The following is a 13,697-nucleotide window of genomic DNA, read 5'->3' as shown; positions in this document are numbered from 1 at the left end:
TCGGACGTGTGTTGGAGGGATGAGAGGCGGGAACAGGGCATCGGACGTGTGTTAGAGGGATGAGAGGCGGGAACAGGGCATCGGACGTGTGTTAGAGGGATGAGAGGCGGGAACAGGGCATGGGACGTGTGTTAGAGGCATTAGAGGCTGGATGAATTCCTGGACTCTACTGATGCTCCAGACTGCTTATGGGCGCTGCTGCTGCTGCTTGTGTGCGCTGCAATAAAGTGATAAGATGCTCTAAAGCAAAAAAGTATTATGAAACAGGTTTTATTTGAGGTTTGTTTGCCAGTTCCTACATGACTGCTGCTGTATCAGTTTTAGTACAGATGTGTAGAAATTATTTGGTGTGGGTATCTACTCCTGAGCCACTGAGTGCATGCTGTCATTAAAGTGGAATGACCTTAATGAACTGAAACAAACTGAATTGTTTTGGTTTATCAAAATATGATACAAAAACGTGCTGTCTGCTTGATCTCCCTGTCTGTCTGTTTGGTATCTTGTGGTATGGTGCCTTCATGGCACTTGGGAATGACAAGGACTGCCCCCGTGGCTACTTTGTTTTTCCCACAGCAAGTGTTTATGTGCTTTGCCATCGGAATGTGTGACAAATATGGATACCACAACAAAGGCTAAAGCATACACTCACTAATCCTAAATAAACAACTGTATATGCTTAAAATATAGTGTAAGACGCTTGTGAAAGAAAGATATGCAGCTTTCAAGTGACAAAAACGGCAAATTCCCGAGTTCACATTACTGTTGGACATGAAAGGCCACATGGACTACATACAACGTGAAGAAAAAGTGATGACGATCCCCTAACTGGGCAACTCTGTTAGCAAAATCTAGCCCCAGTTTCTGACCTCTGACTCACACATTACCTTACGTGAATGATGACGTTTTTTACTGGGAAAAAGGTTTTTCCGATGCCCATGAACGCTAGGTTAGCCCAGTTAGGGGCTCGTCATCACTTTTGTCGTCACGTTGTAGTTTGTTTGTAGTCCATGTCACCTTTCATGTCCAACAGTTTTAATGTGAACTTGGGAATTTGCCATTTTTGTCACTTGAAAGCTGCATATCTCAAGCGTCTTGCACTAGTACATTTACAGTTGTTTATTTAGGATTAGTGAGCATATGTTTTTACCTTTGTTGTGGCATCCGTGTTTGTCACTCATTCTGACGGCAAAGCACATGAACACTAGCCTGAAGATTCCAGACCCAAATCTGAAAGATTATGGGCCTGGCCACGAATAATGTAATGGCCCAACTCGAGGGGCGGCACCAAGCATGCATTTGAAAATCTCACTGCACGCAATTGGATAAGACTACGACTGTCATCTGTTTAGCTCGCCTCTGGCCCGCCTATATCAGATACACAGATATGATTGGTTCCCTGCGATGCAAGGGGCAAAAGTTACGTGCATCATTACTCGTTGCCAGAGTCTCTTGCTGAGCAAATGCTTCCATGAGAACTCTGGATTCCCAGGGTACATGAACACTTGCTGTGGGAAAAACAAAGTAATCACAGGGACGATCCTTGTCATTCCTAGGTGCCATGAATGCACCAAAACTGTGACCTTGTCAGGAAGACGCGGGAAGAACAGGTGGGTAGGCGGATGCCCACTGAAGATGGGAGGAGTAGCCTAACGCATGGTTTCAAAGAGCGAGGCTGAAGGTAGGCTAAAGACCGTTTAGGGAGGATATAAAGACGGTCGTTTGAGAAGTTATTTAATCTGAGAGCTAGACACCAGTGCCTTACAGATTTGCAAAGGTAATACAAAGACGGACTATGCTCTATGTCAGTGGTTCTTAACTGGTCTGGCTTTGGGACCCACAATTTCCCATGTTCATGAAGTCACGACCCATATATTTTTTATAACGTTCAAGACAACAGATTATGGTGAGCTACACGCTAAAACAGGCGAAGTGCCTGTAGGCCTATTTGTTTGGAACATGCTCTTTGGCATTACACTTGTGAAGTCTCCAACTCCTGATGTCACCTTAAAGTACTTGACAGGTCTGTCTTTGATAGGTGTACTTTATTATGAGGCATTTTCACTCATGTTCCAGCCATTGTGAACATCGCACACTGTGGATTCTGCACCATTCCGTCTCAATTTAAGTCTATTTCAAATGGGCGATTTCTTCTCTTTTTTTTAACCACAAGCTCCGCGACCCACCCAGAATGGTTCCGCGACCCACTATTGGGTCCCGACCCACCAGTTAAGAACCACTGCTCTATGTTTTGCTTAATTGTATTAAAGGTCACTACGAAACAAAACCCCTTCATGTCAGCCCTTATAAATGCCACCCTTATATAATTTAGCATTTTTAAGCAGAATTGTGCATACCGTAGGCCTATATTATATTTTAACCAAGGACCAACCAAAACACGCCAGAGAGGTAGCTCACCCCTACCTTAAATATTGCCAGAAAAATTCCACGCAGGGTTTCGGGTAGCTTTAATTGATGCCACTCCCAAACCACCAGACTGTCTTGCTCTTTTTCATTTGGTCTAACATGTAGGCCTATATAATTTGATTTACTTGTATGGGAAATGTCACTAAAACTGAACAAAGGCTAGTTCTTGGCTATTTAGCCTATATTTGAGAATACGGTAGGCTTACAAAGTCGCATAGATTATTTGTTCTGTTTTTTTAACTCGCAAGCTCAATGCTCTTTTTTTTTTTTTATTAACATTCTTGTCTTTTCTTGCTATGTTTTCAGATGCATCCTTTGTGTTTGAGTGTCCTCGTCCTTGCTTGCTTGCTTCCTGTCGCTTTTAGCGCTGGATCAAGTGTGGGTAAGTTATTCTTTCACACAAGCTTACGTCACAGACCACTTGGAGGTGCAAACAGTTTTGGTTAATTTGACCATCAGTTAACTTCGAAACAGACACCTTGGATAGACAATAACAATATATCATAGGAGTGATTAATGTCAAAAAAATCTAGACTGGATATCCTAACTAAAGGGAAACTTGGCAGGATTTCCCCCTCTGCTGGAGAAATTGTGCATTATGCTATTTCAAACTGTGGAAAAATGTAACGATAAAGCACATGGATTTGTTTACAAGCTAGCAAAACGGTTAGCATAAGTCTGGCAGACAACGTGGATGTTACAAGGTAAGAAACACGATTTAAAACTAGTTTCTTGTTTCTCACTTATCTTTTCGGGACGGTAATGTCAATGTTGCAAGGTTGGTTTTCCGCCTGGGGACGCTAGGGGCAGCGAGAAAAGTCACCATTTTCACCGGAACAGGTCATTTAACCATCCAAATGATTTCTAAACGGGTTTATGACGTTGAAATAGTTGCCAAGTTCCCCTTTAACATTTGGCACCTCCGATATGTTTTTAGTGTTCTAAATATTTTAAACAGCCCGTTATAGTTAGGCTACCAAATTGATAGCCAAGGAGCCTAAAGTGAATTTTTTATTTTTCTGACTTGTCGTCTACCTTTAACCTGCATTATCAAATCCGTTTTACAGAATGGTGCTACCATCTACCTTCATGCAGTGAGTGGCATTTTTATTTTTTACTACTACATTACCTGCATGCACAAGCTCTAAATTACAAAGGACTTTTTAAGTGTGATTTTCAGTACTTGCATAGCAAGTGCACTGTTATGTTAGTAAGCATGTACCAGTCTGCTCTCACCTCCCTCAAACAGATGATTCCACCTGGCCTGTGATTGCTGCACATTTCTGCAATGGAAGTCGTCAGTCTCCCATTAACATTAAGGCTAGTCTCAAACTCAAACAGATGACGCCCTTTCTACAGAAATTCACCTTCACTGGCTTCAATGACGAAGCTGCCATGTTTAAGATAAAGAACACAGGCAAAACTGGTAATATGACAACAAATATGAGAAAATATAATCTCCTCGGGTGGGAGATGGGTCCTCTTACTGTCTGTCTGTCTGTCTCTCTCTCTCTCTCTCTCTCTCTCTCTGTCAGTGAAGGTTGAGTTTAAAGCGGGGACACTAAAAGTGAGTGGAGGTGGCCTTTCTACTGCCTACGACAGCTTGCAGTTCCATTTGCACTGGGGGAATCTCAGTAGCCCAGGCTCTGAGCACACTGTGGATGGCAAGCGTTACCCCATGGAGGTACTGCTGCCCTCATTCAGATTTATTTCCCTTTTGCTGTAACTGATGAAGAGAATGGTATATGGGCGCCTGGTGAACACACTCCTGTTTCTTCAGCTGTGTGAAGCAGCCCATTAAACTGCATATTTTACCAATATTGTATATTTTTTATTATATAAAACATATATTATAGCATTCCCTAATCATTCCTTAGTCACTGTTTACAATATTCCCTGATCATTCCTTAGTCACTGTTTACAATATTCCCTGATCATTCCTTAGATTCCCTAATCATTCCTTAGTCGCTGTTTACAATATTTTGTTGTAACACCATGGACTGCGTATCAAATGCGCATTCTATGTATTAATGTGATTTCCCTCAAAGACCGTCAACATGCACATCCAAGTCATTGAAGTTTCAAAGAATATGCAATTAAGTGTAGTCTTACACAGCTCTAATACCATGTTTTTTTCTGTTCCAGTTGCACATTGTCAATGCCAAAAGTATATATAATGGCAATATAGCTAAGATTCTACAGGACAGTGAAGGTCTGGCTGCTCTTGGCTTCTTCATTGAGGTATTGAGTGCTGTTTTTCTGTAACTCCTCCTGAAACTGTATGAGGTATATCTGTATGAGGTGTGTTTAAAATAGGGGAGGCCTTGAATTGAGAAGGCCCCATCTCTGTTGTGTTTTGCCACAGGTTGAGTCGGGCACAACGGACCAGCCAGCAAGCTGGAGGAATCTGACCGCTCACCTGGGCAGCATCACAGAAAAGGGTGTGCTGCCGCTATCTCAGATCTGACCATGTATCGGTGTGCTTTCATGTTTGGCTCCAATGAAATAAGCCTGTCCTAGAATATACAGATGCACTGTTCTTCATTTAGAAAATCCAACCTCCATTTAATGGACTCTGTTGTTTCATGTCCATTGTCAACTCTAATGTCATGGATATATATATATATATATATATATATATATATATATATATATATATATATATATATATTGGATTTGTATTTTATTTATTTTAAACTGACTTCTACTCTATGTACAGGCCAATATGCTGACATCACTGGCATCTCCATGGATGACCTAATAAGTGGAGTGGACACCACGTCCTACTACAGATACCTCGGCTCTTTGACCACGCCTAACTGCAACGAGGCCGTGGTATGGACCGTCTTTAAGAACTCCATCAAAGTCAGCAAGAATTTGGTACGTTTGCATTATCCTGCCCATGTGTTCTGATTTAATTTAGTCGGTGTGTTTAATTTAGTCAGTGTGTTGGTCAGTGTGCTTAATTTAGTCAGTGGGTTTTAATTTAGTCAGTGGGTTTTTTTCTGGAGAATGTTTTTCAAAAGCAAATGTGCCAGAGGGGCTCCTCAAGGGGCTCATGGGTTCTTGTTGATGCCTGCAGGTAGATACATGCAGAGTGAGCATGGCTTACAAATGGTATGGTGTAATCTAAATATTGTTTGGATCATCCCTAATGCCTTTACGTTTCAGATTGACCTCAGGTAAATTATGCTTATCAAACATTTCCCTGAAGTCAACAAACAAAAAAAGTTGCATTAATAATTGGGACCACAAATTGCAATATCATATGCTGTGAACAGTATTTTATAAATGATTGGGTTTATCTTTAACATCCCTGAATTTCAGATTGACCTCTTCAGCACCACTGTGCGAGTTGGAAACAGCAGCTCACCATTCATGACCAACGTATACCGCAGTGTGCAGTTCCTCAATGGCAGATAAGACTGGTCACTTCTACTCGGTGGCCAGTTATGACCTACAGAGGGCCGCTGGACCTCCGTTAGCTCTTCAGGACTATACTAGGTAGTACTGTGCATGGAGGAGTGTGTGTGCGTGCACTGCATGTATTATGACTATGTACGAGTATGAGGGTGTACTGTGTGTACTATTGTTGAGTTATTTTTAATAAAAGCACTTGTGTGACTACCGGCTGTATCGTGTGTGTGTGTGTGTGTGTGTGTGTGTGTCCGACCCAGAAAGGAAGACCAGCCGTGTGTAGCGGGGCAATTTAAGTCCATCAAAGGTGTTTGCAAATTTACAGTGTGTACAAATGTGAGTGAATTTAAGATAGTGTGCTTCTGGGTTGCTATAAGCACACTGGCTGTGGGGTAAAATGAGTCAAAGTTTAGGGAATGACCGGGTTCAACTACCCAAATGCATAAAGTTAAATCACATATGTAGAGTTTAATTGGTGGTGCATCCTAGCAATGATTAAGAAACATTACTTGTAGCAATGTGTCATCACAGAAGACAAACAGATGGGGGCGCTACATCCCTAGAGAAGTTCAATGCACTATAAGTTTCAACTCCTATGCTTGTAGCCCTATTCTTTGTAGACATCACTTTTTTTTTCTTTTAGCATATATAAATATATCACACATTGGTCATTGCAGTATTTAAGTCTATTTAAAATCGTACTTTATATGATTTAATACAATATTTGGTAACTTTTTTTTTTTTTCTAAATGTCTCACAAAAGAATGTCTAAATGGAATCGCCCGCAGCAGTGGCTTTGAGAGTTCTCTTCCCTACTCATTTTAACCACGAGGGCACTAAAATATCAAATTAACTTTGCACATCTTTCTCATTGTTTCTAGACATGGGACATATACACTTCCTTGTCTCTTCCCGATTTTTCTCATAGTTCCAGACGTTGGCATGTCCCTCAGCAGAGGCTGTTGCTGGGATATGGACCCACTTGGATGATACCCAGGACCTGGTTCTGATGGACTATGATGCAGAGCGGTACCTCCTGGTTCTGATGGACTATGTGGAACAGTACCTCCTGGTTCTGATGGTTCTAGAGAGGCCATTCCATTCTGTTATAAACCGCTGCAGTCAGTATGTGCTGCAATAAAGTGACTAGATGCTGTAAAGTGAGAAGCTGTCATATGAAACTGAGGTTTTATGCTTTAAACAGTAAGGGATGAAGCAATGTTTCATGTTTACAATTACTGCAAGCTTTTTTATTTTTTAAACATTTATGTGGAAATTCTGTGTAATGATTTCGAAATGATTTCTGTGTGCGTTTTCTGAATGTGTACTTTAACAAAGTGGAATGACGTTAATGAACTGAAACGAACTGGATTGTTTATCTTGCTTTATTTTATCAAAATGTTATACAAAAATGTTTATTTACAAAGTGCTGTCTGTTTGGGTTATGGAACAATAGCAAATTTCAACAACTTTGCTCATTGAGAACTCATCTCTTCTCTCGTACATCAGTTACAAATATGTCAAACAGTTCCATATATTTTAATGTTTTGAAAGTTGATGAAACTTGAATTCTCAAAATGATGCTGTTAGGGTTTCATTCCTGTTCTGATTGGCATATACCACAAAGGAGTCCCTAGTGCTGCCAAGGCAATGGCATCCAAACTATGTGAATTCTAATATGTTGATAACTTACAGGGACAAAATGCCAAATAGTATATGTTCACTGACAAAAGTATTTACATGGGACAGAAATCACTAGGAAAAAACAATCAACATGTGCGTGGGGAAGGGGAAGTGGAGAGTGGTGGCACCATTGTAGTTCTTTTGGCACCTGCGGGGCTCCATTGTAGTTCTTCTGGCATGTCCTCTGGAATGAGACTCGAGAGTGTGAAAGTGGCTGTGGTGTTTCACAGCGAAGACAAATGGGCATTTTCCTTCTCTAGATTTGTAAAATCAAACATCTAAGGCCCCAGCCGTGGCGTGGCTGGCTGGGGCACCTGCACCGTACGCCGGCGACCCGGGTTCAATTCCCGCCCCGTGGTCCTTTCCAGATCCCACCCTGACTCTCTCTCCCACTTGCTTCCTGTCATTCTCTACTGTCCTCTAAATGAAAGGCATAAAGGGCCAAAAAAATATACTTTAAAAAAAAAATAATAATAAATCAAACATCTAACGAACATGTGAACAGGGGATAACAAGATTGAGCGATTGCTCACAACAGAAGACATTTGCAATTTTGTTGCAGGACAAGATTGAGACACCATCATGTACTGTGAAAAGAACAAGGTGACATTTTGTCTGTTTATCTCTGAACATTCTCCAATAATAGTCACAAAATCACAAGTACATAAGAGTTACATTCTAACACTTGAGGAGGATTCCGACTGAGTGTCCTGTTGTCTTCAGATGGCCTTGACCTGTCCAGGATGTGATGTTGGAGAGTGAGTGGGGGGGGGGGGTGGGTAATGACTGTGGACGTCCGCAGTTATGTCCCTGAAACTCCCAGCCCAAGCAGAGCCGGGGGCGCAGCTCTTCCTGTTTCGGTGGAGTTCAGCGGGTCCACAGCCTCCTTGGCTTCCACAGCCAAAACAATAGAACCAATTAAAAAACCTTCAAACATGAAGAGTGCTTTCAGAGAAGTACACAACTGAGCAGGTTTGATGACAAGTTATCTCTCTTAATGGCACCACTCTTGAATGTGATTGTGAGCGTAGAAGTATGTCACACTGACCAACTTTTTGGGGGACACAAGATTAAATCAGTCTACTAGAAGAATGTCTCCAAGTGGAATCACCATGAAAAGTCATCACTGTTTTAAGCCAGTGGCTTGGACAGTTCTTCCTCTTAACCAGAGGAGTGCATGCTGGGAGCGGCCAGCTTGTCGCTGCCGGCGGGGCGCCGCGCGGATGAGCCTGGGACGCCCCCTGGTGGTGGGGTGTCTAGGCCGAGGGAGCGGCGGTAGGCAGCGGACAGTCTGTAGAGCATCTCAGCGGAGGGCCGCGGCTGGGCGTCGGCCTTCTGCGTCAGCAGCATCTCGAACAGCGTGCTGACCTCCGACAGCAGGGCTCCGCCCAGCGGGCCCGCCTTCTCCGGCGACTTGCCGAACGTGGAGAAGGAGGAGGGCGAGACCGAGTCGTCGCCGGGCCCGCCCTGCGAGCCACTGCGGCCACGGTCGTCGGGGGACTGCGGCCCGTCGGGGATGAAGACGTTCTCGTGCCAGTCGCCGGCCAGTGGGAGGGAGAGGCGAGCGATCCAGCCAGGGTCCTGCACATCCGCAAACACATCATCTGGTGAAAGAGAGAGGGAGGGAGAGAGAGCGGGTGGTCAGACTGAGGGGGTGTATAACGCGCACTGCTCAATAACAATCCTGCGCCCTTTTTCATCTGTTTGAGGATAGAGAGGAGAGTGCAAGACTGACATTTAGCACAGTGTGAGTACAGGGAGATTTTATATATCCACTGGGAATCTACTGGCGAGGTCAGTTTGGTTTGGTTTGGTTTGGTTAACGTCTCATTATGAGCTATGTTTGGTTATGGACACAACTCACATTTAACATTTTCATTGCATATGAACTTATATGTCTCGGCAAGACTTCATGCGACAGATGCAGGGTTCAGATAATAAACTGAAGGTAGAGATTTCCTCCAAGTCCTATTTGAACCCTGGGTTCTGCATGTCTCCTGTCTGAGAGGGTCTTTGGCAAACACAAAAACATCATGCTTTTCATTGGGCCCAAAATGAAGAGTTGTTTGTGGCTCAGAAAAACAGGATGGGAGGAAACGGCAGGAAGAGAAGCGCGTTTATCTTTATTTAGTGAGGAGGCATTTCCTGCGGCCGATTCTCTCCTTGGACGCGATGGAGCCTGGAGCGCATGGTCAGACTCTAAAATGACACAGGCTTGTGCTTTAGATCACGGACGACAACAGAGTTGGACCACTGCTCGCTCTATCCAGGGGCAGCCAGCGTACAGCCAGCAATCACACAATTCTCTGTGGTTGTCGAAACAAGGCTGCTTGATTGTCTTAACCCATTTGCGCTAGATGCTGCATGACGCAACATTGACCCTCCCGCTGGATGCTGCGTAGCGCAACATTGACCCTCCCGCTGGATGCTGCGTAGCGCAGCATGCTTTTTATTTCATGTTTCTAGGTGCTACAGAGGCTTAGATATTAAATTTGGGTGGACGTTGACAATTTTTAGTATGTTTTCAGAAAACCCTCAGGAAATAAGGTTATTTAGTCTAGAATGCCATAGGATTCTATAGGCGTTTTTAGCAGGCATTTTAGGAGTAAATGGGTTAAAAGGAAGAGGTGCAGATTTAAGCCACTTTAACGCAGTAGTAAGACTTTTTGAGCTACAGAACTATATAAAACAACAGGTGTTTGTTTTTAATATGACAGCATCATCAAAATGAATTCCAAGATAATATTAGAACTAGTTGCTCATTGAAATATCAAATCGTGCTACCAAACATTTAAAAATAGTGTCTTAACATACCTGAACTTTAGCATTGCAATGGCTATCACATGCATAGCTATCGTTTTAGCATTGCAATGGCTATCACATGCCAGGGGAAGGCATGCAGTGGAGAGGTTGTAGGGAGGAGATACTAATGCACCATGACGGACTTCTTAACCCAATGAATGGCAGCCCAAATCATTTAATTAAATCCAAGTAGCTAAAGAATGCAGCCAGGTCCAGCTGTGTGTTGTGGTGGCCCCGTTGCCTGCTACTAAGTAGTGTGTGTGTGTGTGTGTGTGTGAGTGTGTGTGTGATTTGGTGTGTCTACTCAGTTGAATGAGTTTCCCCTGATTCCAAGAAGACCCCCTCCCCTTTAACTGGATCTACAGATCTAATTAGTCTCCAGGCCCACTGAAATACTGCCTCTGGCCTACTGGCCTTGTGCTCAACTGTAATCTAATAGCCCTTGCCCAAAGCCTTGACAGGATGGACACACACACACACGTGCACATACACACACACACAGACACGCGCACACACACACACACACACACATGCAAACACACACACATGCAGACACACTCATGCACACACACACGCACACGCACACACACATGCAAACACACACACATGCAGACACACTCATGCACACACACACGCACACACACAGAGACGCATGTGCGCGCACACACACACACACATGCAAACACACACACATGCAGACACACTCATGCACACACACACACACACACATGCAAACACACACACATGCAGACACACTCATGCACACACACACACTCACACACACAGAGAGACGCATGTGCGTGCACACACACACGTGTTCACCAGACCCCACAAAAAACCACAGTCCCCTCTTTCATGTGAATGCCAGCAGCACCCCTACACCCGCTTCCCTCCACACAGACCTTGAGGAGGAGGGCAGCCCTCATTAGAAAGCCAAACACACTCTCCCATCCACAGTCTGTTTATCTTGCATATCAGAGTAGCAGCAGTCCACACACACACACACACACACACACACACACACACACACACACACACACACACACACACACACACCCAGAGGCGCACACACGCAAATCCCTCACACCAATCCTCAGCGGCCTGTTGTGAGGGCCAAAACCCCTATTACAGATAAGCATCAGGGTCAGAGAGTAGCCCGAAGGTGTTTATTTTTCAACAGGAGCCCTAAGCTGTGCCTCTCAGAGAGAGAGAGAGAGCGAGAGAGAGAGAGAGAGAGCGCTTGAGAGCTGAGATTCCTGCGGCCCGCGCTCCACTCGGCCACGGCCGCAGCCACTAGCCGAGGCATTCTGGAGCCGCCTCATCTGGTGACAACTCCACGCTGAGACCTCAAAAGAGCACAGAGGCTTGAGAATCAGCGCTTCACCAGAGGGAAATAAAGAAAGAACGAAAGAAAGAAAGAAAGAAAGAAGGAAATAAAGAAAGAAAGAAAGAAAGAAAGAAAGAAAGAAGGAAAATGCAATGAGAACACGGGTGTTAGAGAAAGGAGAGATGGCTCAACACACACACACAGACACACACACACACACACACACACACACACACACACACACACACACACACACACACACACACACACACACACACACACACACACAGAAGGCAGCTGTGTTTGAGTGCGGAGGCGAGGGGGCAGTCAGTGATCAAACGTGCCCACAGCCCACATCACAGACGACAGACTGGCCAGCTCCGCACCTCCCCGCAGCAGAGTTCAAGTGCAGCCATGTTAGAGCCCCCTCTCTCTCCTCCTACCATGCCCTCCCTCCATCTCTCCCTCCCTCTCTCCATCTTTTCATCTTCTTTACTTTACACATACACGGCCGTTTCTTCTGTGTGTTTTAACAGGTGGCAGCACTTATCTTTTGTCACGTGCAACATTGTTTTCTTTTAATGTGTGACTTTTCTCTCGATCTTTAGTTTATAGATAAAAAGCAAACACAAAAGCCCACAAATAAATCCTTTCTGTGTCTTTTTCTCTGATGTCTGGATGATTTGCCTGGTTTCCTCTGTTTTTATGCTGACCTGAGGTCTCTTGGTCTCATCTGTCTCTAAAGTCCAGTCCATCTCAGTGTTCTGTTCATCTCAGTGTTCTGTCCATCTCAGTGTTCTCATCTCAGTGTTCCGTCCATCTCAGTGTTCTCATCTCAGTGTTCTCATCTCAGTGTTCTCATCTCAGTGTTCTGTTCATCTCAGTGTTCTGTCCATCTCAGTGTTCTCATCTCAGTGTTCCGTCCATCTCAGTGTTCTCATCTCAGTGTTCTCATCTCAGTGTTCTGTCCATGTCCATCTCAGTGTTCTGTCCATCTCAGTGTTCTGTCCATGTCAGTGTTCTGTCCATCTCAGTGTTCTGTCCATCTCAGTGTTCTGTCGACTGTTTTTGTCCTTTCTCCTTTTATCCCACTCTCAATCTACCTCACCTCCTGTAGCCCCCCCCCCCCCCCCCCCCCCACACACACACACACACCACCACCACCTTGTCTGCTGCTGCCTGCCTGCTGCTCATTAAAAGTTCATTAGAGAGGGGAGAACCTGGCGGGCGGACTCATTACTCTCTCAAAAAACAATTTGGGTCTTATTGGAACCAGAGGGACCTGCGTCTAGCACCTCCAGCACCTCCAGCAGGGCCCCATGTGTCAGGCAAGGTGGCTGATGGGAAGAGGAGGGGGGGGGGGGGTTCCAACCACACAACCACATCAACAGCAGCCCAATCACTGCACCCACATTAAAGTCAATAATGTGATTATCTCAGTGGTTTAAGTTCTATGGTAGGAAATGGTTTATTTGTTTACTTTTAAAAGAATGTATCTAATGAACAGTGTGACAGCTGCCTTATGTTGTGTTAAATGTTGCTATCATTTTGATGGATAAAGCAGGGTACACTGTACTATTGAATGTGTTTTCTTCTCAGTTAGCCAGATATGCAGTGAAATATCTTCAATACTTCATGACTAACGGGATCATGTCTACTTTACCGCTCCATTGTCTAACACTCCTGCCCTGTGCAACCCCCCCCCCCCCACACACACACACACACACACACACACGCACACACACACACATCCCAAACATCTCTGGTGAGTGGGTCGGTTGACAGAAACTAATCCCGGGTCAGGCCCCCACACAAAGCCACCTGTGATTAATCATGGTTATCTGGAGGAGCTCTCCCAGATGCAACGATACGGACAGCAGACAGAGGAATGCAGCCTGAGAGAAAAGAGGAGGGGAGAGGAGAGGAGAGGAGAGAAGGGGAGGGGAGAGGAGAGGAGAGGAGGGGAGAGGAGAGGAGAGGAGAGGAGAGAAGGGGAGGGGAGAGGAGAGGAGAGGAGGGGAGAGGAGAGGAGAGGGGAGGAGGG

General features: G+C 44.6%; 1 protein-coding gene across 1 annotated transcript; it reads left to right on the top strand.

Annotated features, from left to right (window-relative positions):
• Window positions 1-1,483: 1,483 nt before the first annotated feature.
• Window positions 1,484-5,947, top strand: LOC143121001 (carbonic anhydrase 6-like). Its single transcript, XM_076281412.1, has 9 exons — window positions 1,484-1,678; window positions 2,731-2,806; window positions 3,492-3,518; window positions 3,674-3,850; window positions 3,960-4,108; window positions 4,570-4,665; window positions 4,790-4,865; window positions 5,144-5,304; window positions 5,752-5,947. The coding sequence occupies exons 2-9, from the start codon at window positions 2,731-2,733 to the stop codon at window positions 5,845-5,847; spliced, it is 858 nt and encodes a 285-aa protein (XP_076137527.1). The 5' UTR covers window positions 1,484-1,678; the 3' UTR covers window positions 5,848-5,947.
• The last annotated feature ends 7,750 nt before the right edge of the window (window positions 5,948-13,697 follow it).

The sequence above is a fragment of the Alosa pseudoharengus genome, unplaced genomic scaffold, assembly GCF_046254945.1.
Source record: "Alosa pseudoharengus isolate Yale_2024_CS ecotype anadromous, Long Island Sound unplaced genomic scaffold, YU_APseudo_1.1 YU_APseudo_1.1_scf_125, whole genome shotgun sequence".
Classification (NCBI taxonomy): Eukaryota; Metazoa; Chordata; class Actinopteri; order Clupeiformes; family Clupeidae; genus Alosa; species Alosa pseudoharengus.
Note: the sequence above shows the minus strand (reverse complement) of the source record. Positions and strands in the feature narration are given on the sequence as shown.

Coding starts and splice junctions, on each gene's coding strand:
- LOC143121001 (XM_076281412.1), top strand. CDS start 2,731: ATGCATCCTTTGTGTTTGAGTGTCCTCGTCCTTGCTTGCTTGCTTCCT. Junction 2,807..3,491: donor TAGCGCTGGATCAAGTGTGG/GTAAGTTATTCT, acceptor TCCGTTTTACAG/AATGGTGCTACCATCTACCT. Junction 4,109..4,569: donor GCAAGCGTTACCCCATGGAG/GTACTGCTGCCC, acceptor TTTCTGTTCCAG/TTGCACATTGTCAATGCCAA.